The sequence below is a fragment of the Mizuhopecten yessoensis genome, unplaced genomic scaffold (genome assembly GCF_002113885.1).
Source record: "Mizuhopecten yessoensis strain PY_sf001 unplaced genomic scaffold, ASM211388v2 scaffold9847, whole genome shotgun sequence".
Classification (NCBI taxonomy): Eukaryota; Metazoa; Mollusca; class Bivalvia; order Pectinida; family Pectinidae; genus Mizuhopecten; species Mizuhopecten yessoensis.
In genome coordinates this window covers 2,447,659-2,475,657 of record NW_018408252.1, presented here as the reverse complement: position 1 = coordinate 2,475,657, position 27,999 = coordinate 2,447,659, and the positions used below count along the sequence as shown (strand labels likewise).

General features: G+C 34.3%; 1 protein-coding gene across 4 annotated transcripts; it reads right to left on the bottom strand.

Annotated features, from left to right (window-relative positions):
• Positions 1-67: 67 nt before the first annotated feature.
• On the bottom strand, positions 68-27,868 carry LOC110458833 (tumor necrosis factor receptor superfamily member 27-like). Of its 4 annotated transcripts, none has more exons than XM_021510786.1 (13): positions 27,745-27,868; positions 27,495-27,585; positions 9,503-9,655; positions 8,125-8,256; positions 7,507-7,582; positions 7,029-7,213; positions 6,690-6,762; positions 4,346-4,449; positions 3,881-3,940; positions 3,525-3,572; positions 3,134-3,175; positions 2,870-2,911; positions 68-782 (listed from the first exon to the last, which is right to left on the bottom strand). In XM_021510786.1, exons 3-13 carry the CDS (start codon positions 9,609-9,611, stop codon positions 610-612), a joined length of 1,044 nt encoding a protein of 347 aa, XP_021366461.1. In that variant the 5' UTR covers positions 9,612-9,655; positions 27,495-27,585; positions 27,745-27,868; the 3' UTR covers positions 68-609. The 4 variants fall into 4 exon arrangements, with proteins under 4 accessions (XP_021366461.1, XP_021366460.1, XP_021366459.1 ...); XM_021510785.1 differs by lacking the exons at positions 27,495-27,585; positions 27,745-27,868 and adding exons at positions 11,875-11,965; positions 12,143-12,942 and having other exon boundaries at positions 3,908-3,940; XM_021510784.1 differs by lacking the exons at positions 27,495-27,585; positions 27,745-27,868 and adding exons at positions 11,875-11,965; positions 12,143-12,492.
• Positions 27,869-27,999: the final 131 nt, after the last annotated feature.

Sequence of the window (27,999 nt, the reverse complement as noted above, 5' to 3'; positions counted from 1 at the left end):
CTCAAAGCGGTTCACAAATCACTATCCGTGGTAATAGGGCCTTTGCAACCAGCCAATACCTTTTTCCACTCTCTGGGGAGCATACAGCCGGAACTGCCATTTCGGCGCTAACAGCTAGCATTCATTTTTTTTTATCTCTGCAGTAATCAGTATCTGCTCAATATGCCTATTATATGGTTGTTCGGTAGAAAGCGTTAAACATTTCTCGATACATTAGCATATGAGCATGCGTGCGGTTATTATTTAGCATACATATAAACATGTACAATTCTTATTTATTATATTCTATGTCTGAATATTTGGTACTTAGCACCGAGCCATTTCATCATCGTACTTTATTATATATAGTATATATTTGTATTATTGCTTTGTATTTTTTAGTTCAATGATTGATTTTACCCAAGCTTAGTGATTCTGATTTATTTATATCTATTATCTACGCTCAACTCGTATTCCTCGTTCAATCTCTTTCTCACTAACAGTAATTGATCACATTATTACTCTTTATCTGGACATTTTTTTCGTTCTCTTCTACTCTCTTTTTGTATATACCGTTTTTATTTTCCTGCACCTATATTAATAAAATGACGTTCTAAGACATAGACATGTTTAACCGTAATTTCCCTGTGGGACGTAGATGTTAACTTTGAAGCCATCATTTTGTGCGTCACTTGTATAACAACTTGGTGGAACGTGGATCAGAGGCTGTATGTTTCCCTGCATGGACAATTCTGGGGCGGTTGGTTCAGCGGGTTGTTCGTTGATTGGAGGGTAAATTGTAGCTTAAATATAGATAATGAAATAACATATTAAAAACAATATATCTGTATCGTACTGTAAATTTCGAAATGCGATTTCACTCTAGGTTGGTGTGAAGGTGTTTTATAGACTGCGAAAACTACCCTGACATCTATTTATCTGGTTGGACAAAATGGCCACAATAAAATAGCTTCTGATTTGTCTAAATGTAGATATTGTCAGATTTCGCTCAAATTCGGTATGTAGCTGTTTTAACGTTCTACGCACTTTACTGCAGAGTTGGTTAACTGATTGGACAAAGTGACCTCTGACTAGAAGAAAGGACTTGGGGCGTCATGGGTCATTTTTCGCCTCATACAAAGTGAAAATTGTATCTTGAATTTATTTGCCAATTTCTGTTATAAACATTATATTGGTCAATTGTGGCCATCTTTCTTGGTGTAGATTTTTCCAATGCGCATGCGTAGATGCCTTATCATGAAAACGCAGTTTGCAGAAATAGCCAAAATATGGTGTTTTGGACTGGTATAACAATGTTTCAGCATGTCAAATTCTTATTTGTTTACTGCGGAGGCTTTCCAAAAATTCAAGTGCGCTTAGTTAACTTCCTTCAAAATGGCCAATTTTCAACAAAATAGCGTACAACAGACGAAGTTCACGAATTTCATCATGACAAATCGCGTTTATGTCTCTCTTTGTAATGTCATATCTTCTAAACCTGTTCTCGAATGAATTTAAAATTTCATATTTGCGTACTTCATTTATTTCAAATTACGAATATAACAACTAATTATATATCCCCGATGAGGACGGAAATGACCATAAACGCCCCAAGACATTTGGATATCGCCCAGTTTTGTTCAAGTCGGTATGTAAGTGTATTATGATATTGCAATTTTTTCTATGCATCATTGCGACTAGAGGGGGGCAGTTTGGAGGGCTTCCATTATCTATTATCATTATAACTTTTTTATTATCATTTTTTCATCCTCCAAATTGGTTACCTAGAAACTACTTTTCGGATACTATTGAAACTCGAGATGAACATCTGTAGGCATGTGAAGATGTGTGTAACAGTTTCATTTTCCAATCGGTCATCAAAATTGCCTTCGCGGCTTTTGATTGGCTGAAACATATCGAGCTTAAACTATTTCGTAAATTGTAACGAATATTGGTGACAGTAATGTTCACGTGACACTGATTTAGAAGAACGAGACAAAGCATTCTTCAACAAAGTGGCTTACAAAAACAATAAAACTGGCTTAGATTGGTTGAGATTCAAATACTGTTCGCTTTTGCTCCAATTTGGGTTGTCAGTTCATCATCGCTATGCAATCTCTATCGAGACTTCTGTTAAGTCATTGTGCGAAATGGCCATCCTTCAGGGGCTTCTGATTGGACGAAATTCAGATATGCATTTTTAGATTTTGCTCATATTCAGTATGTTGTTGTATAATGACACTGCAACTTTTAATGTGACTTCCGGTTCGTCATCGACAAAAAGGGGACAGGTTTACATTATAGAACATGTTTCGCATGTATTGGCTAAGTTTGTTTTGAACACAAACAGGAACTGAAAACTTATTTTGCGAACTTTCGAAAACGTCTGTTTCCTTTGACAAGCAAAGAGATTAAATGGCTGGTCATTGTTTTGCATATATTTGGTTTTGCGCTTGTATTTCAAACAACAATTTGGAAAGCGAACGGGGTAATCATGTACACAATAATTTATCTGGTATATATGTATTTTAATGTTTGTTTCAAACTCATTCTCTTCATTAAAAATTTAGCAAAAAAATCAAAATATTATTGAAAAAAAAAATGAAAAAAAAACCAGTTGGTGCCGTGCTATACTCCCTCTCCCTCTAAATTGAGTGGCATAATCGTCAGTTTAAAGCATTAAAAATAAATATCATTCTTAAAGAAACGTCGGTGATTTCATTTATATCATTCTATCCATATATTTTTTTCTAACTGGAGCCATTATTCCACTTTCGTTTAGGTCCGAACCACAAAGTAGACTACTCCTTGCTTCGCTGAAATATGAAAGAAGAATAATGAAGTAAAATGATATGCTCCTCTTGAAAATAAAGATATAATTATAATGTACCTGGTTGTTCCTGGTCGTCGATAGGTGTTGACGTTTTTGCAGCTGTAAATAAACAAATTTTCTTGGAAAAGGATGAGATTTACCAATTAAATACTGACAATTAGCAAGTTTAATAATTACATTCTCCAAGTTGCGATTAATGGTCATTAATAAGTGTTGAACTTTATTAAGGAATATTTTGACTTTCGAAAGTGACGAATGTGTTCAGTAAAATATCAAAATTAATTAAAATAATGAAATAAAAAAGTAAAATTCCTTCTTTACCTGGCTGCTCATAATCGTCAATAAGTATTGATTTTTCGGCAACTGTAAATAGACAAATTATCTGTCACAAATAACGAAATTGAGCAGGTGCACCATGTCGATAAAAAAATGTACTCGAATGTAAAAAGTGGACAACCAAAGTTGTTTGAAATAAGGATGGAACAGATGTAATTATCACATATTTATCAATGGTAAAAGATAATATCAAGTTAAAATATTGTGTTGCCATTATATCATACACCTATAAATATTTTCCATAAATAAAAAAAAAAATCACAAAATCATAGTTGTTAAAAATCAATATAACTGAAACTAGAACATAAATATTAAAAAAAATGATGTACTGCTATATGTAACAACCAACGATGATTTAAATTAAGAAATACTTAACCTGCTCCCTTCTCCTTGTGTTTGGGTGTTTCATTCACTTCTTGGATGCCTTCAAGGTATGAAAGACAAACTGTGAACTTGTTTTGCGCTGAGGATAATTTCGCTAATACTAAATATGCACAGTAATGTGTGCGAAAAATCATATCAAAACAGTATATATGTTCAGATTTCTGTACATAGATATTGTCTCAATTGCAAAAAACACATAATGAATTGTGAAATTAAATCTCAAAAATATCAAAGGCGAAAAACTACAATTATACTCTAAATATGTTGAATGGTTCAAAGAAAACGTTAAGAACATTGTGTTTCAATAAATTTACATTTATTAACAGAGCGACTAGCACACATAATTACCTGGCTTAAAAGACAATATATTTTCACCTTTTTTCTTCTTCTTCCAGGAAAGACGATTCCCTTGAAACGAAAATGGGCAATTTTTTAACCTCAATTATCTTTTGTTATGAGGGTTTCAAAGGCATTATTATTCTACATTTGCTTCAGTGCACTTTAGTCATGGATTTGTCATTTTTTAACCTTTAGTATCAACTATTGGTCTAAAATGGATGAATGGTCATAACTTACAGTACAGCATAATGTTTACTTCGTTTGACTTTCTGCATCAACAATAACAAAATATGAATTGGTTCATTATTTTCGTATTTTAGTGATTTTATTGAAATTGCATCGTGAATTTTCACATTTTTTTTAATATCTATGCAACATTGCGTTGTATCTATTTAGTGAGTCAATTTATTGACAAAAGTCATACCTATTTTACAATCTTTATTTCAATGCTTTCTTTGCATTGAAAATCATTACCTTTCACATGTCTTCTATTTAACTTCCGGTTGAAGAATATAAATCCAATTATCATGATAAGCAGCATAAGCGTCATACCGCTGATTAGGCTGGCATCCATCATGCTGGTTGAAAAACGAAAAGAAAGGGGCTATTTCCAACGCCGACAGAACACCGACTTCCGTCAGTGAGATGAAACCCGCATGGGTGGAATCATGTAGGCGAAAAACCCGCATGGGTGGAATCATGTAGGCGAAAAACCCGTCAACTAACCAACCAACCAGGCTATGTCCAGCTATGTTAAAATAACATAGGAGCCTGCCACCTCTTAACTTTTGTTTCAGAAGTGCTACGAGATTTATGCTGCTGTTTTCACTTATTTCAATCCCTTATACATCTGGAGTTATTACTTTGAATATCTCTACTAATTATTTAGCTGATAAATTTACCTTATTACAGCATGGGGTCGAAAATTGAATATTATCATAAAAGTACTTTTCTGGAAAAGAATTCGTATTTTTTGCATCGTAATACTTGGAAAAGAATATTTTCTTTCATGTAGTTCTTTAATTATATATATATCATCCAGAATGTGAGATAATCGAACATTTTGTATACCAAATATTTTGAAAGTATGAAGGTTAGTGTTATTTCAAATATGTATGCAAGAATTCAGTCCAAAAATATTGGTAGAATGTATTCATTGCGTACAACAACCCTGTGTACCCAAAAAGGTGAGGGCCTAATACACCTCCCTGGCGTCCACCAAAGAGTAATGCACCTGATTACAGGTACTTAAGGTTTGAAATGCATCTTTTTAACATGTATGTGGGTATACAACACAGTTCCGTTCAAACATATTCCATAATGTGCGTTAGCGTAACTTGGAGAATATGTTCGAACGGAACTGTGTTGCATACCCTCTTACATGTTAAAAGATGCATTTCAAACCTTATATTAACGTTCTATTACATCCACTTTTATTATTTGAAATAAATAAGAAATAAACCTTTTTTTCACGTAAAAAAGTAAAATACCGTCATGAAAACAACATGAAATGAACAGCCTTTTTCGCGGGAAAGATGATGCATTGTCAACGATGACGAATTACACAGTTGAAAAATAAACAAAAAGTTCCACTTTGCATATTCTTAACCATTTAATTAATATAACCAGCATGTTTAAAAAGCTTTGATTATCTTAAAAATTGACGGTATATCTTAATTTGAAACAAAAATACTCTGTTAAATATTTTGGTTGCAAAAAGTCAGAATTACAAAATGATAAAAAAATATTTTGCCAAGATTTTTCACTTTTTGTAGAAATAAGCGAAACCTGTTATACACTTAAATAAATAGCCAATCATTCATCAACGAGCGTTCAGACGTGTCCGTTACCTAGATATAGGCAATCGAATGTGACCGCTCCTTACTGGTGAGTTAAATGAGCTAACCGGTCATGTGCTACTTCTGACGTTATAGTGACGGGTAAGGGTCACTGGTGAGTATAACAGTAGCTAGAGTTAATGAGCTACACCTACTATATATTTCTGATTTGTTTCAATAGACAAGTCTGACAGTTTGATTCTTGGCATGAACTACATCCTTTATACAATTCTCTACCAATTTAAACCGAAGACAGAGCCAAATAAATACTTATGTAAAAATTGACATCGAATATGACAGGGCCGTAAATGATATACTCATATTGAACTGCGGGTACGTTGAATGAAATCTCCATATATTACTTGATTTCATAAAAAAAAAAAAAGGTATGGCGTAAGAGCCAGTTAAATGATATTGCAACTTTTTAGAGTCATATATTTGCAATGTAATCTACTGTAATGTTCTGGGTTTTTTTTAATTTCTAAATAGCCCTTACGATAGGCCCTTATCATAGTTTTGTGCTATCATTTGCAAAGGTCCATTTTTTTCTTTTTGAGGTTTGGTCCAGCCTGATACTGCACAATAGATCGACAGCCTTCGTTTACACAACAATAAATCATAATTGCTTTTGGATGTTTCTTTCCAAATGAGGATAAAACCTTTACCCATACGTACAGAGTGTTAATTTCAAACATTTTATTCCATTTCTGTTATTTGTTGCCCATCCCTCCTTTCTCAGGACAGGGGCGCAAACTTTATCATCGAAAACTGAATCCTCTTGCTCTTTTAAATATCTATCGACATTTTCCCCACAGACCACGCTTTTCCTTTTCAAAGATTGACCTCTACATCTATTTATATATATATATGCAGTAAAAAATCTCTTCAACCATTCTGGAGACGCTGTTTTTAGGCGTCTTTTAATCAGTCATTGAACTGCCCATCATAGGAAACCAGAGGGAAATCAAAGTTTTAATTACCTTAGCCCTCTGCAGTCTATCAAGTGTTCCTTTTTAGCCATGTCTTGGTATTGCTGCGTGCTGTCCATAAAATCTTTTTAAAACAAATGTTTACCTTCTTTCACATTTTATAAATTAGAAACAATTGAAACAAAGAAATTGTTTTAGCGCATATGTATTTATATCAAATCATATGTAAAATGCTGAAATCAACATCTCAAATTATTACTAGTAAGATTGATAAATTGAAGCATCAATGAAATTTTGCACAATACAGAAGCTGTTGAAGAATCAATAAAATAACTTTAACTTTATCATTCAATTGGAAAGTCTTACAAAAACTCTACAACTGGGAAATACCTTTGGAGACAGTCTGTTCGGCTTTAATAAGGCAATCTCCTGTTCCGCATATCAAGGTCACAGCAAACGTGTTTGCTGTTGGATACAAACTCTGCTCACTCTTCGTAGTCTGAAGCCGTTTTCCGCAGACAGTATCAGCAGTTGAATTACCTACTTTCAAAGTTTCTCTGCCATGGGTTTCACAACTACAGAAAAAAGGATATATATTTTCTTTTGATAATGTACTTATACAGTTTCTTATGCAGATACAGAATAATTTACAAAAGTATCAGAACAAACTTTGAATAATAAGCCACATGCACAAAAGAGAATATCGGTTGTCATTGCCTTAAGCAAATGGTTTTGCGCAACTTTCAAATGACATATGTTTGCTAGCAAATTATTGTAATTAAGCATACACCTCCACTTAACAATGGAGCATGGTTTGAATATAGTTGCTTTACCTTTGTATAAGTGAAAAGACTTGCAGATTTAATACCTGGTCCATGGTTTGCAGAACTCGTAGCCAGTAGTGTTTTTACGGGATCCCGACGGGCATGGTATGCATCTACCGCCTTAGTAACAAAAATAATAACATTATGAGAAATATGTTTTATGACATATGTATAAATACGGTACAATCTAAAACAAAATGTTTGTTATTTTATCCTATTTGTAGCAGTAGATTTAAGAATAATTATAATTATTCGAAGTTCTTATATACCGCTTCATCGCAACCCAGTTCGTAGATCGTCTGAAAGCGGTTCCCAAATTATAATCCGTGGTTATAGGGCCTTTGCAACCAGCCAATATCTTTCTCAACTCACTGAGGGAGCATGCAGCCGGTGCTGCCATTTCGGTGCTCACATCTAGTATTCAACAATTCTAGCACCGTCCAACCACGTACCCATTTACAGCTGCGTAGACTGGAACAAGCGGAGTAAAATATCTTGTTCAAATATACAACACAGAGCCGTGACGTGCACGTTGGAATGTTAAGTCATGGTATCAACAAAAATTTAAAAATATAGAATACATGTCTTTAGAAACGTCAATTCCAATATGCGTCCAAAAGATTTTATCCACGCCCCGCTCAACTCCTCTCAAGATATCATACTTGTATTGGCGAGTTCCAGTCCGGGTGGACAGCTATTGACTTTAATGCATAGCGGGTCCTCTCCAACATATCCCTTTGCCAAGTCACATTTACAGCGGACTACTTTTCCATTTTCCACAACAGGCGTAGTTTCTTTAGAAAATAAAAATAACTGGTGGTATTTTGTTTTTTGTTTAACGTCCTGTGAAAAGCAGAGGTAATTTAAGTGGGAAAACCCTGAATGTTATTTCTGATAAAATATTGTTGAATCCAAATTGATATGCTATTATCAACTCACTGTAATAATGGTAATACCTTATTTTGTCGTAACAATACTTTTAAATGTTCATATATTTCAGTCATCTGTACAACGATGTGACGAAATTGTATGTTTTTCTTATGTCACTCGACCCTGGACGTTTCGCCTGCCGATAGGGAGCGTAATACACACTGCATCAGATAGGTTACAGGTAGGGTGTAGATCGTCACATCGTTGTATAGGTAAACAATACAAATCAGTCATAGCTTGACAAAGGGACCAGTCAGCCTTGAAACATTGCGACACGTTTGACACGTACATTGTTTGTGTAGAAAGTAAAACTTTAATTACATATTTCCAAACTGATGAATCTTATTGAATATTTTCGCCTTGACCTGATGTGTTACACTGCTCAAGTTGAGCAAAGTTTTTAAATACTTGGTGAAGGCCTATAAATTGGCACATCTCACCTTGATGAGAGAACCCTATATACAGTTTTGGGTCCGAAATCCCCCAAATACTTGGACGATAAACAATACACACTGACGTCATTGTATGTTTTATGCATTCAATCAAATATTATCTAACCTCGAGATTTACTTATGCTCCGATGAATTATCTGCGAAAGTGACTTGAAAGAGTGCTTGTAAATCTGTCCTATGCTGATGTCATGTGTTGACGAGGTATGTCGATAGATAGATTTGAAGTAAACATCTGGTATATATCTAACGCCAGTGTTAATTGCTTATCATCTGTCGAATTAGGACTCATAAAAGAAAACCGGTCCCAAATATATCGAGTATAATAGACAAAAACGGCCAATCCGCCCTAAGGGCATCAAGTGACAAAAGTTAGTGTGCGTAAAACACAACCTAATTTAAATACTTGAATTATTTAGGTCACTTTGCATATCATGGGCGTACATGGACATAGAAGACTTTAATTTTTGTACTTGGTAGAATAGATATCATTAGCATATGTTTTTGAATTATTATTGTAGTAAATATAACGTGTGAATCGAAAGTGTTTGACAAGCGGCATTTGTTAATTATTTTTGCAGCATTTTCTCATCCTCGTTATTTATATTCCACTATAGTTCACTCATGTACATTGATTAATTCTTAAGTTTTCTAAACTGACCTGACATCAGACAAGCGATGTCGACCCTCGAGCATTTTGGGATGTCTTCTGTAGCATAGAGAGTTCTTGAGTCCACAGCCCTATCTTGTCTGCTGCCATGGGGGCACATATGACAATAGTCGCTCGTTCTGTTGCTTTTGCAAAACGACGCCTCTGCAAAATAATATTGAATCATTACTATAAGATAATGATATTATTATGATACTGCATGATTAGTAAGCATTCAAATGATACATATTGTCTATGTGAATGTTCCTCTCATTATTGATGCGCTAACACAGCTAACAAATGTAAACGAAATCGGAGCTGAAACTAACGCACTAAATCCCAACACGTGAAATCATAGTATCTTTACCTAAATACATTAATGCCAAGGTGTGCTTCTCTTCAATTATCACTGAAAATCTATCACAATATTAATGTAACCATGATTTTCTTCGAAATAAATTTCAGTGTGTGCTATTATTAGGGACTGATAAAACGGTACATACTCCACTGAGGTACTTCGTTAGCGAGGACGATTCCAAACCAAACACTCGCGATCGTTCTTGCTACCGAACGTATCGCATGATTGGACAAATAACATCATTAAGATTTCCACGTTGTACGCCAGAAAAACCTAATTTTCAGAGGCATTTATTTTCGCCTCTCTTACTCCACAGGTTTTCATAAAGTAGTACAGTTTGTTCTGATGCATCAGGTTCGTTTTGTCCGTTCCGATTTTGGCCTTGTGTATTGACGTTATTGTCATTTTTCTAATAGTGTACAATTATTAAATGTATTCGAGAATTTATTAATTCGAGGAAAAGTACATGCCAATTAAATCTGTTGACTAAAACTTGTTCGGGCTTACTCGCATTTGCCATTTGTGAATGTATGTGTAATTGTGCATACCTACCAATACACATTCGTACACACAATACATTGTCAGTGTCCATCCACCTGTGACGTAGCGGAGCACACAAGATTGCAAGCAGACTGAATACTATGAATATCGTATTCCTAGGTACATTGTCAAAATGATATTTTTATATATGTATGTATATATATGTGTGTATAATGGGATATGTAATCCCCTATCTGCGGTAATCGTAGCTCAAATGCACAACTAACTTACTCAATGACACACAGGTAAAAGTAAGTGTTCTGGAAGGTACACACCGCATGTAACACATGTGACAACGCACAGATCCAGGAAAATTAAGTAGATCAGCTTAGATATGAGACACCGTTTATTTGTTTCTTAAATTATGGTAAACACTATAACTTCCTGTTTCAATTCGTGTCGTTGAAAAGACACAAAACATTCATCAAAGTATTCGGAGGAAAATCATTATTTATTTTTAACTGCTATATCACTGATTCAAAACGTTAATGTTACGTTGCGTTATTGTTAAGCATAATATACACATACTGTTGCATTGATACGTATTTTAAAATTCACTTCAAAGAGAAAATGAATGGAAATATGTATTTCATAACTTCACCCATACAATAGAGCAGAAACGAAATATAAGGGTTAGAAAGACCATAGCACACCAGGAAGTATATTGATTGTACATTAAATGAATGAATGCTATATTTACACACTAAATTAAAAAGAAAATTGAGCATTTGCATATGGTCTATACAAAGTGTAAATATCCTTTTATTACGTGTCGCCAAATACGTTCGTACAGTTGATAGATAACCTATTTATCTTTCCACGAAACAGCGTTACGCAGTGATGTCATTGTTGATACGAAGGTTGTCAATGTCGATAAAGCCTGCACATGTGTAATTCAAAATACACCTGGCCTCATGGTTGTTCATTGGTTGGTTAAAAATAACCAAGTGTTAGAGTGAAAGTTTAAAATTAGAATGCATCAAAATCAAAAACATGTGATATCATTTACTAATACTGATTGGTTGAGACAAATAAGATTGATGTGTTTTGAGGATTTGTTTCTCTTTGAAACCCCTGCTTTTTCTTGGTATTAATTTGAATTTGTCATGTACATTTCATTAAAGTTAACAAACCTTCTTTCAATTCAAAATTATGTCAAAATAAAATGACATTGAAAAAACAAAGGATGATTGATTAAAAATTAATGAATTAACAAATAGATCTTTTTGATGATTTTCATTCTTTCTTTGATTTGATTGATCCTGTCATCAGAATAACGTCATGCAAGATCAAAAAGAAGATAAGACTCTATGCTGATTAAGTTAATAGTGAGTGTAAACAGGGAAGACTAAAAGAGGACTGACTACTACCTGACGATACATAAAAGCAGGAAGACTGAATACATTTACAATATACCTAATATTATTTGTTGTCAACATCTATACCCATGACCTGCATGTCCATATAGGTTATAGTACATACTTACGAAATCCTACTCGGCATACTACAGGGAAACAAGAAATATGTTTTCCAAACAAGCGATGAATAACCAGATCGATAGAGCCTGTTGTCAAAACCTGTAATTACAATTAATTACAATTAATTCAAAATGTTACTACGATAGAATAACTGAATCATATTATTGATACTACACATTATAGAATGTATACATGCTCTCTCGTGATCCATAAGAATATTGGACAGTAAATGCAAAAGTGCGATTGCTGACTATACAGAACTGCTTTCATACTCACAAGAAGTGATATCACACAGATACGCAACACCAACGCCATTTTAATTGTGGGAATACCTAGAATCCAAGTAGAATTATGTCAGTCAACTCTTAACAGAATCGAAAGCTAATATGCAACAGATATGTGGATATAATGTTTATTTATTTTATACCGATATCAGCTTTTTATTTATTTTTCAATTTTCTTATAGACCACAGTTTTAAAAAATGGACTTTATGACTACCGATGTGACAGAATAACAACAGTGGAAATAGGTCAAAGCACAGACTAAATATATCTTATTCTCGGTAATCTATAAATAGAGTTCCCTCTTTTAAAGTGAGTGGCGTCAGACAGCTGCGCTGTCTCTCACTGGAACCCGGGCTGAGCAGGACCGGGGCTGGTGAGGACCGTCAAGATAGGATAACTCGTCCGGACTTGGAGCATGATATAACAGTTGGATATCTTATAACTACATTTTATAGTGTATACGGTCCTCATCTGGGACATTCTTATCAGGAAATAGCGTAGATATTTTTCATTTATACATTTATAAACTAAAGACAGATAATGTTCAGTGTATATGGTCATTGAAATGGTTGCATTAATTGAGGAAATAGAACCGCGACTTATAAGAATGGTTATATGCCGTATAGTTTATAACTTAAGCTGTGAGCGTTAACGGTCCTGAGCAGGGAAATCCTGATCAGGAAATCTAGTACTAATTCTATCCGTATTGATGGATCAAATACATGAATGTGGCAGTGTTTACAGTCAAAGAGAGGAATTAGATGGCTTAGAAATACAAATTAAACTATATTTATAATATTTTATCTTTGTATTCCACGATATAGTGTAAATCTATCAGTAGTTATTTATGAAATATATAAAGAAAAAGCAATGCGAACGGTCAAGAGAAGCATCATAATGGTTTTTTTTTAATGAGTCGTTTTAATAAAGAAATAGAACCCCGACTTACAAGAATTGTTATAAGCCGTATAGTCTATAACTATATAGCTAGTAGCGTATACGGTCCTGACCGGGGCCATCCTGATCAGGAAACCACGTGCTCATTATATTCGAATTAATTCATCAAATACAACAGTTGGCAATGCGCATAGATAAGAGATGGCTGAATGTGATCTAGAAACAGAAATAAAACTATGTCTAAAGTATTTTATATTCCATACATATATATATGAACGTCTACGGTCCTGAGCGGGGGCATCCTGATCAGGAACTAAAACGGAAATTATTTACGTAGGTATTGATCAAGTACAAAAAGCTAGCAATGCGAACGGTCAAGAGAAGCATCATAATGATTTTTAAATGAAAAACACATTACATCATTGATGGAATACTCCATATCTACATCTTAAAACTGAATGCATTAGTACATCTATATATGAAATTTCCTCAAAACCAGACAAGATCTATGTTCTAACCCAACTGGGACCACAATATCTGACTTTCAACTAATCAGGGGCCTACATTGAGTTGCCATGTTTACAGATTTTGAAATAAGTAATATGTCATATTACAGGGTGTAATTAGACAATACTTTAATTTTCATTCAACTATAAGCTTTTATAAACCTAGAAACCAATTTTTAACAATTTATGAAAACTACACCATATAATATGATAATCTAGCTGGTTTTTTTCTTAGGACCGCAGGGATCAAATCAACATCATCCATTTAAGGTCATTGGAGTGTATTGATAAACGGAAACAGGAAGTACATCCCTAGTTGAAAATCCAATGTAGGGAGACAGTATCACAATTTCCGCAAATTCTAATGTTTAATATTAAACTGATGAATATTGTATGTTTATTATTGACGGAACAGTGTGTTCTCTCAATATTAAAGTATTTCAAAGCAATCCAGGCATTAATTCAGGGTTTTTTTATCAATGAGTTACATGTGTCCATTTTTTCTTTAATTTAGGAAACCGGCTACCTATTTCACTACTGTGAAGTTTTTCAAGAACGATAACTCTTACCTGCAATTGCTATGTGTAAATGGTTTTATTATAAAATGTTAATTTTTTTATCGTGTATATAGAATTAATTTTATACAATTTCAGCATTCATTAAATTGATATACATTAATGCAATACTAATATATTTTGTAAAAATATCGTGTCATTCATTTCATTTTCAAAATTCACTCCTTTTTACATAAATTTCCATTTAAAATCCTTCAAAATTCTGACAACCTATATTTTTTTGTGGCAGAAAAATGTCTTTACTTTAAAGCATTATAACTACAAAATTTGAAGAAATTCTACTGAGAAATGGTGACACAATCCTATTACCTTAAGAAATGTTTGTTCTACCTCAATAATGTTTTTTTACCAAATTCTGTACAATCCACTCAGGCAATTAGCGGGTATTAGCGTCTTAAAGCAAAATATTAGATTATTTTCCTCTTTGGGGCCCGGCCTTCCTAGCCTCAGGGGTCGAACCAGCCTCATTTATTAAGGAAATGGTTGCCCTCCCCTAATGAAGTTTCAGGGCAAATTTGGTTAAAATCGTCTCTGGCGTTTAAGAGGAGATGCGTTTAAAACAAATTTGGCTATGTTCCCCTTTATGGCCCTGGCCTCAGGGGACGAACAACCTCATTTATTTAAGAAATGATTGCACTCCCTTGCTGATCTTTCAGACCATATTTTGTTGAAATCTTCTCTGGCGTTTAGGAGAAGATGCGTTTTAAAGCAAATTTAGCTAAGTTCCCCCTCAGGGACCCGCCTCCCTGGCCTCAGGGGACGAACCAACCTCATTTGTTTAAGAAATGATTGGCCTTCACTACTGATGCTTCGGACTAAATTTGGTTGAAATCCTCTCTGGTGTTTAGCAGGAGATGCGTTTTAAAGCAAATTTAGCTACTTTTCCCTTCAGGGCCACGCCCCCTGGCCTCAGAGATCAAACCAACCTCATTTAATTAGGAAATAATTGCCTTCCCCCGATGAAGTTTCAGAGCAAATTTGGTTAAAATCGTCTCTGGCGTTTAAGAGATGTGTTTTCAAGCAAATTTAGCTAAGTTCCCCTTCAGGCCCCGCCCCCTGGCCTCAGGGTCGAACCAGCCACATTTAGTCAAGAAATGATTACCCTCCCCTACTGATGCTTCAGTCCAAATTTGGTTGAAATCCTTTCTGGTGTTTAGGGGGAGATACGTTTTAAATAGAAAGTTGACGACAAACGACGACGGATGCAGCGCCACGGCATAAGCTCACTATGGAACGTTCGTAATGGTAGTTTACAAACAATAAAAGGAGAAAACTCTATCAAATGATATCCATGAAAGTATGTATACTTTCGGTGGTATTGATATCTTAACATGATTATATTTTTATAATTGACGATAAATTGTATATATTTCTCCCCGTTCAATCACAAAACTTTGCTTTTCTGCATTAAAATGTAAAAATCACTCTTCCACTCTCTTTTTGTATATAGCGTTTTTATTTTCCTGAACCTATATTAATAAAATGACGTTCTTAGACATAGACATGTTTAACTGTAATTTCCCTTTGGGACGTAGATGTTAACTTTGAAGCCATCATTTTGTGCGTCACTTGTATAACAGCTTGGTGGAACGTGGATCAGAGGCTGTAAGTTTCCCTGCATGGACAATTCTGGGGCGGTTGGTTCAGCGGGTTGTTCGTTGATTGGAGGGTAAATTGTAGCTTAAATATAGATAATGAAATATCATATTAAAAACAATATATCTGTATCGTACTGTAAATTCCGAAGTGCGATTTCACTCTAGGTTGGTGTGAATGTGTTTTATGGACTGCGAAAACTACCCTCACATTCATTTATCTGGTTGGACAAAATGGCCTCAATAAAATAGCTTCTGATTTGTCGAAATGTAGATATTGTCAGATTTCGCTCAAATTCGGTATGTAGCTGTTTTAACGTTCTACGCACTTTACTGCAGAGTTGGTTAACTGTTTGGACAAAGTGACCTCTGACTAGTAGAAAGGACTTGGGTCATTTTTCGCCTCATACAAAGTGAAAATTGTATCTTGAATTTATTTGCCAATTTCTGTTATAAACATCATATTGGTCAATTGTGGCCATCTTTCTTGGTGTAGATTTTTCCAATGCGCATGCGTAGATGCCTTATCATGAAAACGCAGTTTGCAGAAATAGCCAAAATATGGTGTTTTGGACTGGTATAACAATGTTTCAGCATGTCAAATTCTTATTTGTTTACTGCGGAGGCTTTCCAAAAATTCAAGTGCGCTTAGTTAACTTCCTTCAAAATGGCCAATTACAACAAAATAGCGTATAACAGACGAAGTTCACGCATTTCATCATGACAAATCGCGTTTATGTCTCTCTTTGTAATGCCATATCTTCTAAACCTGTTCTCGAATGAATTTAAAATTTCATATTTGCGTACTTCATTTATTTCAAATTACGAATATAACAACTAATTATATATCCCCGATGAGGACGGAAATGACCATAAACGCCCCAAGACATTTGGATATCGCCCAGTTTTGTTCAAGTCGGTATGTAAGTGTATTATGATATTGCAATTTTTTCTATGCATCATTGCGACTAGAGGGGGGCAGTTTGGAGGGCTCCATTATTTATTATCATTATAACTTTTTTATTATCATTTTTTCATCCTCCAAATTGGTTTCCGGACATTACCTAGAAACCACTTTTCGGATACTATTGAAACTCGAGATGAACATCTGTAGGCATGTGAGGATGTATGTAGCAGTTTCATTTTCCAATCGGTCATCAAAATGGCCTTCGCGGCTTTTGATTGGCTGAAACATATCGAGCTTAAACTATTTCATAAATTGTAACGAATATTGGTGACAGTAATGTTCACGTGACACTGATTTAGTAGAACGAAACAACGCATTCTTCAACAAAGTGGTTTACAAAAACAATAAAACTAGCTTAGATTGGTTGAAATTCAAATACTGTTCGCTTTTGCTCCAATTTGGGTTGTCAGTTCATCTTCGCTATGCAATCTCTATCGAGACTTCTGTTAAGTCATTGTGCGAAATGGCCATCTTTTAGGGGCTTCTGATTGGACGAAATTCAGATATGCATTTTTAGATTTTGCTCATATTTAGTATGTCGTTGTATAATGACACAGCAACTATAAATGTGACTTCCGGTACGTCATCGACAAAAAGGGGACAGGTCTACATTATAGAACCCGTTTCGCATATATTGGCTAAGTTTGTTTTGAACACAAACAGGAATTGAAAACTTATTTTGCGAACTTTCGAAAACGTCTGTTTCCTTTTACAAGCAAAGAGTTTAAATGGCTGGTCATTGTTTTGCATATATTTGGTTTTTGCGCTTGTATTTCAAACAACAATTTGGAAAGCGAACGGAGTAATCATGTACACATTAATTTATCTGGTATATATGTATTTTAATGTTTGTTTCAATCTCATTCTCTTCATTAAAAATTTAGCAAAAATTTCAAAATACTCCCTCTCCCTCTAAATTGAGTGGCCAAATCGTCAGTTTAAAGCATTAAAAATAAATATAATTCTTAAAGAAACGTCGGTGATTTCATTTATATCATTCTATCCATATATTTTTTTAACTGGAGCCATTATTCCACTTTCGTTTAGGTCCGAACCACAAAGTAGACTACTCCTTGCTTCGCTGAAATATGAAAGAAGAATAAAATAGTAAAATGATATGGTCCTCTTGAAAATAAAGATATAATTATAATGTACCTGGTTGTTCCTGGTCGTCGATAGGTGTTGACGTTTTTGCAGCTGTAAATAAACAAATTTTCTTGGAAAAGGATGAGATTTACCAATTAAATACTGACAATTAGCAAGTTTAATAATTACATTCTCCAAGTTGCGATTAATGGTCATTAATAAGTGTTGAACTTTATTAAGGAATATTTTGACTTTCGAAAGTGACGAATGTGTTCAGTAAAATATCAAAATTAATTAAAATAATGAAATAAAAAAGTAAAATTCCTTCTTTACCTGGCTGCTCATAATCGTCAATAAGTATTGATTTTTCGGCAACTGTAAATAGACAAATTATCTGTCACAAATAACGAAATTGAGCAGGTGCACCATGCCGATAAAAAAATGTACTCGAATGTAAAAAGTGGACAACCAAAGTTGTTTGAAATAAGGATGGAACAGATGTAATTATCACATATTTATCAATGGTAAAAGATAATATCAAGTTAAAATATTGTGTTGCCATTATATCATACACCTATAAATATTTTCCATAAATAAAAAAAAAATCACAAAATCATAGTTGTTAAAAATCATTATAACTGAAACTAGAACATAAATATTGAAAAAAATGATGTACTGCTATATGTAACAACCAACGATGATTTAAATTAAGAAATACTTAACCTGCTCCCTTCTCCTTGTGTTTTGGTGTTTCATTCACTTTTTGGATGCCTTCAAGGTATGAAAGACGAACCGTGATTTTTTTTTGCGCTGAGGATAATTTCGCTAATACTAAATATGCACAGTAATGTGTGCGAAAAATCATATCAAAACAGTATATATGTTCAGATTTCTGTACATAGATATTGTCTCAATTGCAAAAAACACATAATGAATTGTGAAATTAAATCTCAAAAATATCAAAGGCGAAAAACTACAATTATACTCTAAATATGTTGAATGGTTCAAAGACAAACTTTAAGAACATTGTGTTTCAATAAATTTACATTTATTAACAGAGCGACTAGCACACATAATTACCTGGCTTAAAAGACAATATATTTTCACCTTTTTTCTTCTTCCAGGAAAGACGATTCCCTTGAAACGAAAATGGGCAAATTATACTCTAAATATGTTGAATGGTTCAAAGACAAACTTTAAGAACATTGTGTTTCAATAAATTTACATTTATTAACAGAGCGACTAGCACACATAATTACCTGGCTTAAAAGACAATATATTTTCACCTTTTTTCTTCTTCCAGGAAAGACGATTCCCTTGAAACGAAAATGGGCAAATTATACTCTAAATATGTTGAATGGTTCAAAGACAAACTTTAAGAACATTGTGTTTCAATAAATTTACATTTATTAACAGAGCGACTAGCACACATAATTACCTGGCTTAAAAGACAATATATTTTCACCTTTTTTCTTCTTCCAGGAAAGACGATTCCCTTGAAACGAAAATGGGCAAATTATACTCTAAATATGTTGAATGGTTCAAAGACAAACTTTAAGAACATTGTGTTTCAATAAATTTACATTTATTAACAGAGCGACTAGCACACATAATTACCTGGCTTAAAAGACAATATATTTTCACCTTTTTTCTTCTTCCAGGAAAGACGATTCCCTTGAAACGAAAATGGGCAACTTGTTAACCTCAATTATCTTTTGTTATTAGGGTTTCAAAGGCATTATTATTCTACATTTGCTTCAGTGCACTTTAGTCATGGATTTTTCATTTTTTAACATTTAGTATCAATTATTGGTCTAAAATGGATGAATGGTCATAACTTACAGCATAATGTTTACTTCGTTTGACTTTCTGCATCAAAAATAACAAAATATAAATTGGTTCATTATTTTCGTATTTTAGTGATTTTATTGAAATTGCATCGTGAATTTTCACATTTTTTTAATATCTATGCAAAGTTGCGTTGTATCTATTTAGTGAGTCAATTTATTGACAAAAGTCATACCTATTTTACAATCTTTATTTCAATGCTTTCTTTGCATTGAAAATCATTACCTTTCACATGTCTTCTATTTAACTTCCGGTTGAAGAATATAAATCCAATTATCATGATCAGCAGCATAAGCGTCATACCGCTGATTAGGCTGGCATCCATCATGCTGGTTTAAAAACGAAAAGAAAGGGGCTATTTCCAACGCCGACAGAACAGCGACTTCCGTCAGTGAGATGAAACCCGCATGGGTGGAATCATGTAGGCGAAAAACCCGCATGGGTGGAATCATGTAGGCGAAAAACCCGTCAACTAACCAACCAACCAGGCTATGTCCAGCTATGTTAAAATAACATAGGAGCCTGCCACCTCTTAACTTTTGTTTCAGAAGTGCTACGAGATTTATGCTGCTGTTTTCACTTATTTCAATCCCTTATACATCTGGAGTTATTACTTTGAATATCTCTACTAATTATTTAGCTGATAAATTTACCTTATTACAGCATGGGGTCGAAAATTGAATATTATCATAAAAGTACTTTTCTGGAAAAGAATTCGTATTTTTTGCATCGTAATACTTGGAAAAGAACATTTTCTTTTATGTAGTTCTTTAATAATATATATATCATCCAGAATGTGAGATAATCGAACATTTTGTGAACATTTAAACGTAAAACATAGGATTTTTCTTTTTTATTAATCATGTATACCAAATATTTTGAAAGTATGAAGTTTAGTGTTATTTCAAATATGTATGCAAGAATTCAGTCCAAAAATATTGGTAGAATGTATTCATTTCGTACAACAACCCTGTGTACCCAAAAAGGTCAGGGCCTAATACACCTCCCTGGCGTCCACCAAAGAGTAATGCACCTGAGTACAGGTACTTAAGGTTTGAAATGCATCTTTTTAACATGTATGTGGGTATACAACACAGTTCCGTTCAAACATATTCCATAATGTGCGTTAGCGCAACTTGGAGAATATGTTTGAACGGAACTGTGTTGCATACCCTCATACATGTTAAAAGATGCATTTCAAACCTTATATTAACGTTCTATTACATCCACTTTTATTATTTGAAATAAATAAAAGAAAAACCTTTTTTTCACGTAAAAAAGTAAAACACCGTCATGAAAACAACATGAAATGAACAGCCTTTTTCGCGGGAAAGATGATGCATTGTCAACGATGACGAATTACACAGTTGAAAAATAAACAAATAGTTCCACTTTGCATATTCTTAACCATTTAATTAATATAACCAGCATGTTTAAAAAGCTTTGATTATCTTAAAACTTGACAGTATATCTTAAATTGAAACAAAAATACTCTGTTAAATATTTTGGTTGCAAAAACTCAGAATTACAAGTGATATTAAAAAAATATTTTGCCAAGATTTTTCACTTTTTGTAGAAATAAGCGAAACCTGTTATACACTTAAATAAATAGCCAATCATTCATCAACGAGCGTTCAGACGTGTCCGTTACCTAGATATAGGCAATCGCTCCTTACTGGTGAGTTAAATGAGCTAACCGGTCATGTGCTACTTCTGACATCATAGTGACGGGTAAGGGTCACTGGTGAGTATAACAGTAGCTAGAGTTAATGAGCTTCACCTCCTATATATTTCTGATTTGTTTCAATAGACAAGTCTGACAGTTTGATTCTTGGCATGAACTACATACTTTATACAATTCTCTACCAATTTAAACCGAAGACAGAGCCAAATAAATACTTATGTAAAAATTGACATCGAATATGACAGGGCCGTAAATGAGATACTCATATTGAACTGCGGCTACGCTGAATGAAATCTCCATATATTACTTGATTTCAAAATAATAAAAATAAAAGGTATGACGTAAGAGCCAGTTAAATGATATTGCAACTTTTTAGAGTCATATACTTGCAATGTAATCTACTGTAATGTTCTGGGGGTTTTTTAATTTCTAAATAGCCCTTACGATAGGCCCTTATCATAGTTTTGTGCTATCATTTGCAAAGGTCCATTTTTTTTCTTTTTGGGGTTTGGTCCGGCCTGATACTGCACAATAGATCGACAGCCTTCGTTTACACAACAATAAATCATAATTGCTTTTGGATGTTTCTTTCCAAATGAGGATAAAACCTTTACCCATACGTACAGAGTGTTAATTTCAAACATTTTATTCCATTTCTGTTATTTGTGGCCCATCCCTCCTTTCTCAGGACAGGGGCGCAAACTTTATCATCGAAAACTGAATGTTCTTGCTCTTTTAAATATCTATCGACATTTTCCCCACATACCACGCTTTTCCTTTTCAAAGATTGACCTCTACATCTATTTATATATATATATGCAGTAAAAATCTCTTCAACCATTCTGGAGACGCTGTTTTTAGGCGTCTTTTAATCAGTCATTGAACTGCCCATCATAGGAAACCAGAGGGAAATCAAAGTTTTAATTACCTTAGCCCTCTGCAGTCTATCAAGTGTTCCTTTTTAGCCATGTCTTGGTATTGATGCGTGCTGTCCATAAAATCTTTTTAAAACAAATGTTTACCTTCTTTCACATTTTTTAAATTAGAAACAAATGAAACAAATAAATTGTTTTAGCGCATATGTATTTATATCAAATCATAAGTTAAATGCTGAAAACACCTTTTCAAAGCATTACGAGGAAGATGGATAAATTGAAGAGCAAATGAAAATTTTCCAGCTAAAAGAGCGGTTAAAGAATAAATAAAATAATTTCTCTTTATCACGTAACTGGAACGTCTTGCAAAAACGCTACAATGAAATACCTTCGGAGTCAGTCTGATCGGCCTTAGTAAGGCAATTGCCTGTTCCACATTTCAAGGTCACAGAAAACGTGTTTGCTGTTGGATACAAACTCTGCTGACTCTTCGTAGTCTGAAGTCGTTTTCCGCAGACAGTATCAGCCGTTGAATTACCTACCTTCAAAGTTTCTCTGCCATAGGTTTCACAACTAAAAGAAAAGAATATATTTTCTTTAAATAATGTACTAAAACAGTTTCTTATATAGATACAGAATAAAGTATCAGAACAAACTTTGAATAATAAGCCACATGCACAAAAGAGAATATCGGTTGTCATTGCCTTAAGCAAATGGTTTGGCGGAACTGTCACATGACATATGTTTGCTAGCAAGTTATTGTAATTAAGCATACACATCCACTTGAGCATGTTTTGAATATAGTTGCTTTACCGTTGTATAAGTGAAAAGACTTGCAGATTTAATACCTGGTCCATGGTTTGCAGAACTCGTAGCAAGTAGTGTTTTTACAGGATCCCGACGGACATGGTATGCATCGACCGCCTACGTAATAAAAACATTAACGCTATGAGAAATATGTTCTATAACATATGTATATATATGGTACAATCTAAAACAAACTGTGATGTTTGTTATTTTATCCTATTTGTAGCAGTAGATTTAAGAATAATTATAACGATTTGAAATTCTTCTATACCGCTTTATCGCAACCCATTTCGCAGATCGTCTCAAAGCGGTTCACATATTATTATCCGTGGTTATAGGGCCTTTGCAACCAGCCAATATCTTTCTCAACTCACTGGGGAGCATGCATGCCGGTGCTGCCATTTCGATGCTCACAGCTAGCATTCAACTTTTCTAGCACTGCCCAACCACGTACTCATTTACAGCTGCGTAGACTGGAACAAGCGAAGTAAAGTATCTTGCACAAGGATGCCATGACGTAGACGTTGGAATGTTAAGTATCAACAAAAACTTTAAAAAAAATATGGAATACATAAGTCTTTAAAAAACGTCAATCAAAATATACGTCCAAAATTTTTATCCACGACCCGCTCATGTTCTCTCAAGTTATCATACTTGTATTGGCGAGTTCCCGTCCGGGTGGACAGCTATTGACTTTAATGCATAGCGGGTCCTCTCCAACATATCCGTTTGACAGGTCACATTCACAGCGGACTACTTTTCCATTTTCCACAACAGGCGTAGTTTCTTTAGAAAATAAAAAGGACTGGTGTTATTTTGTTTTGTTAAACGCCCTGTTTACAGCTGATGCAATTTAAGGGGGGAAACACTGAATGTTATTTCTGATGAAATACTGTTGAATCCAAATGACATCAAATTGAACCATTCTATTATCAACTCACTGTGTCAAATGGTAACACCTTATTTTGTATTAACAATACTTTTAAATGTCACTCGACCCTGGACGTTTCGCCTGCCGATAGGGAGCGTAATACACACTGCATCAGATAGGTTACAGGTAGGGTGTAGATCGTCACATCGTTGTATAGGTTAAAAAATACAAATCAGTCATAGCTTGACAAAGGGACCAGTCAGCCTTGAAACATTGCGACACGTTTAACACGTACATTGATTGTGTAGAAAGTAAAACTTTGATTACATATTTCCAAACTGATGAATCTTATTGAATATTTTCGCCTTGACCTTATGTGTTACACTGCTCAATTTGAGCAAAGTTTTTGAATCCTTGGTGAAGGCCAATAAATTGGCACATCTCACCTTGATGAGAGAACCCTATATACAGTTTTGGGTCCGAAATCCCCCAAATACTTGGACGATAACCAATACACACTGACGTCATTGTATGTTTTATGCATTCAATCAAAAATTATCTAACCTCGAGATTTACTTAAAACTGGTCCAGCTCACGGACAGAATGCTCCGATGAACTTTCCGCGAAAATGACTTTAAAGAGTGCTTGTAAATCCTATGCTCATGTCATGTGTTGACGAGGTATGTCGATAGATAGATTGAAGTAAACATCTGGTATATATCTAACGCCAGTGTTAATCGCTTACCGTCTGTCGAATTAGGACTCATAAAAGAAAACCGGTCCAAAGATATCGAGTATAATAGACAAAAACGGCCAATCCGCCCTCAGAGTCAGTTATGATAACAAATTTGCATCTTGCTGTGAAGGTAAAACATAAGGGCATCACATGACAAATGTTATTGTGCGTAAAATACAACTTAATTTAAATACATGAATTAGATAGCTCACTTTGCATATCATGGGCGTACATGGACACAAAAGACTTTCAATATTTGTACTTGGTAGAATAGATATCATCAGCATATGTTTGTGCATTATTGTAGTAAATATAACGCGTGATTCGAAAGTGTCGGACAAGCGGCCTTTGTTAATTATTTTTGCAGCATTTTCTCATCCTCGTTATATATATTCCACTATAGTTCACTAATGTACATTGATTAATTCCTAAGTGTTCTAAACTGACCTGACATCAGACAAGCGATCTCGACACGCGAGCATTTTGGGATGTCTTCTGTAGCATAGAGAGATCTTGAGTTCACAGCCCTATCTTGTCTGCTACCATGGGGGCACAAATGACAATAGTCGCTCGTTTTGTTGCTTTTGCAAAACGACGCCTCTGCAAAAAAATATTGAATCAAATTACGCTATAAGATAATGATATTATTGTGATACTGCATGATTAGTAAGCATTCAAATGATACATATTGTCTATGTGAATGTTCCTCTCATTATTGATGCGCTAACACAGCTAACAAATGTAAACGTAATCGGAGCTGCAAATAACGCTCTAAATCTTAACACGTGAAATCCTAGTATTTTTACCTCAATCCATTAGAACCAAGGTGTGCTTCTCTTCAATTATCACTGAAACTGCTATCACAATATTAATGTAACCATGTTTTTTCTTCGAAATAAATTTCAGTGTGTGCTATTATTAGGGACTTATAAAACGGTACATACTCCACTGAGGTACTTCGTTACCGAGGACGATTCCAAACCAAACACTCGCAATCGTTCTTGCTACCGAACATATCGCATGATTGGACGAAGAATATCATAAAGAATTCCACGTGACGAGCCAGACAAACCAAATTTGCATGAGTATCTGGGCCCATATTCGTGAAACCGTTCTCATGCTCAAGCATGGACTCTGAGCTCAAACCAGCTTGCTAGAAACTCGCTTAAATTCTCTGACACGGTAAACATGTCAAGAGGAAACATTTGAAACAGCTTTCTGCTTGAAATCTCTTCAAAATTCCTCCGAATCACGGACAAAAATGTTATAGTTTTCATTTATTTACCACTGGATTAAGAAATTCGGCCTTGGAATTTGAGCATGAGAACGGCTTCATGAATACGGGCCCTGGTTTTGATTCTCTTTTTCCACGGAATGTCATGCTGAAGACCATTTTGTTTTGCTGTACCATGTTCGGTTTGTGTCCTGGTATATATCGAGGATTTATTAATTCGAAGAAAAGTACCTGCTAACTAGATCTGTTGATAGAATCTTGTTCGAGCTTATTCGCATGTGCCATTTGCAAATGTATGGGTAATTGTGCAAACCAACTAGTACACATTCATACACAATATATATTGTCAGTGTCCATCCACCTGTGACAGAAGTGAGCACACCACGATTGCAATCAGACAAGGAATATCATATTCCTAGGTACATTGTCAAACTGATTTTCCATATATGAATATATATATATGTGCATAATGGGATATTTGATCCCCTATCTGCGGGAATCGTATCTCAAATTTCCGATGCTTTTGTTATTGTGTTAAAATAATATAAATAAACATACATTTCAAAGTAAAAAAAACAATAGATTGGAACTTTACACTACTGTTCCCGCCGCTATTACGTCTTTACCTTTAAATAATAAATATGTAGTTCACGCTTATGTGCGTGTAAACGCCCAATATGTATTTCCTGCACAACTAACTTCGGCAGGAAATCATTATTTATTTTTAACTTCTGTATCACTGATTCAAAACGTTAATGTACCGTTGCGTTATTGTAAAGCATAGGCACATACTGTTGTTTTGATACGTATTTTAAAATTCATTTCAATGAAAAAATGAATGGAAATATGTATTTCATAACTACACCCATACAATACGAAATATAAGGGTTAGAAGAACCATAGCACACCAGGAAGTATATTGATTGTACATTAAATGAATGAATGCTATATTTAAATTAAAAAGAACACTGAGCATTTACATCAGTTGTATTATATTACCGGTCGCAAAATACGTAAAGTGTATAGATAACCTATCAAGTTTTTCACGAAACAGTGTTACATGGCGATTACATTGTGGATAAGAAGGTTTTAAAGGACGATAAAGCCTGTGTAATTTAAAATACACCTGGCCCGGTTGCTCAATGTTTTGTTAGAAATAACCAAGTGTTAAACAGGAAGTTTAAAATTTAAATTTTAAAAAATCAAGGACATGTTATATAATTTCACTGCTATAAATTGGTTGAGACAAATAAGATTCATGTTTGTTTTGAGGTTGTTTTGCTTTGAAACCCCCTACTTTTTCTAACAATTTGGTAACAATTTGAAATTTTCATTTACTTTTCATTAAAGTTAACAATACCTTTTCTCAATTCAAAAATATGTCAAAATAAAATGACATGGAATAAATTTAACAAATAGATCTTTTTGATGACTGTCATTATTTTCTTTGATCTGGTTGATCTTGTCAGCAGAATAACGTCACATAAGATCAAAGTGTTTCTCAATAGGGAAGACTTTAAGGACGTGCTACTACATGGAAATATAGAAAACCAGGAAGTCTGAGTATATGTACAATATACCTAATATTCTTTGTTATCAAAATATATACCCGTGACCTGCATACGCCCATGCATGTCCAACCAGGTTATAGTACATACTTACGAAATCCTTCTAGGCATACTACAGGGTAACAAGAAACATGTTTTCCTAACAAACGATGAATAACCAGATCGATCGAGCCTGCTGTCAAAACCTGTAATAACAATTAGTTCAAAATTGTTACATTGATACCACGCATTATAGAATGTAAACAGTTATATATACATGCTCTCTCGTGATCGATAAGAATATTGGACAGTAAACGTAAAGTGTGGTGCGATTGCTGACTATAAAGAACTGATGTCATACTTACAAGTAGCGATACCACACAGATACGCAGTACCAATGACGCGATTTTGACACGAAAACAAAGCAAAAACGCTAACCGAAACTAGTAAAAAAAAATCCTGCCCGAACCGAAAGCTAATATGCATCAGACATGTTGATATATTATGTTTTTTAATTGTTTTAAGTTTGTATAGACCTCAGTATAAAAATAAATGTGTTATCTAATGACTAACATGTGACAGATAACATACACAGTTGAAATTACAAAGGTCTCGATAAT

What these genes read in the sequence shown, in the direction of transcription:
- LOC110458833 (XM_021510784.1), bottom strand. Translation starts at nt 12,181, where the DNA reads ATGGCGTTGGTGTTGCGTATCTGTGTGATATCACTTCTT. An exon ending in CATCGCTTGTCTGATGTCAG is followed by an intron (nt 8,257 to 9,502) that starts GTCAGTTTAGAA and finishes TATTTTCTAAAG; the next exon opens with AAACTACGCCTGTTGTGGAA. An exon ending in ACTGGAACTCGCCAATACAA is followed by an intron (nt 7,583 to 8,124) that starts GTATGATATCTT and finishes TTTGTTACTAAG; the next exon opens with GCGGTAGATGCATACCATGC.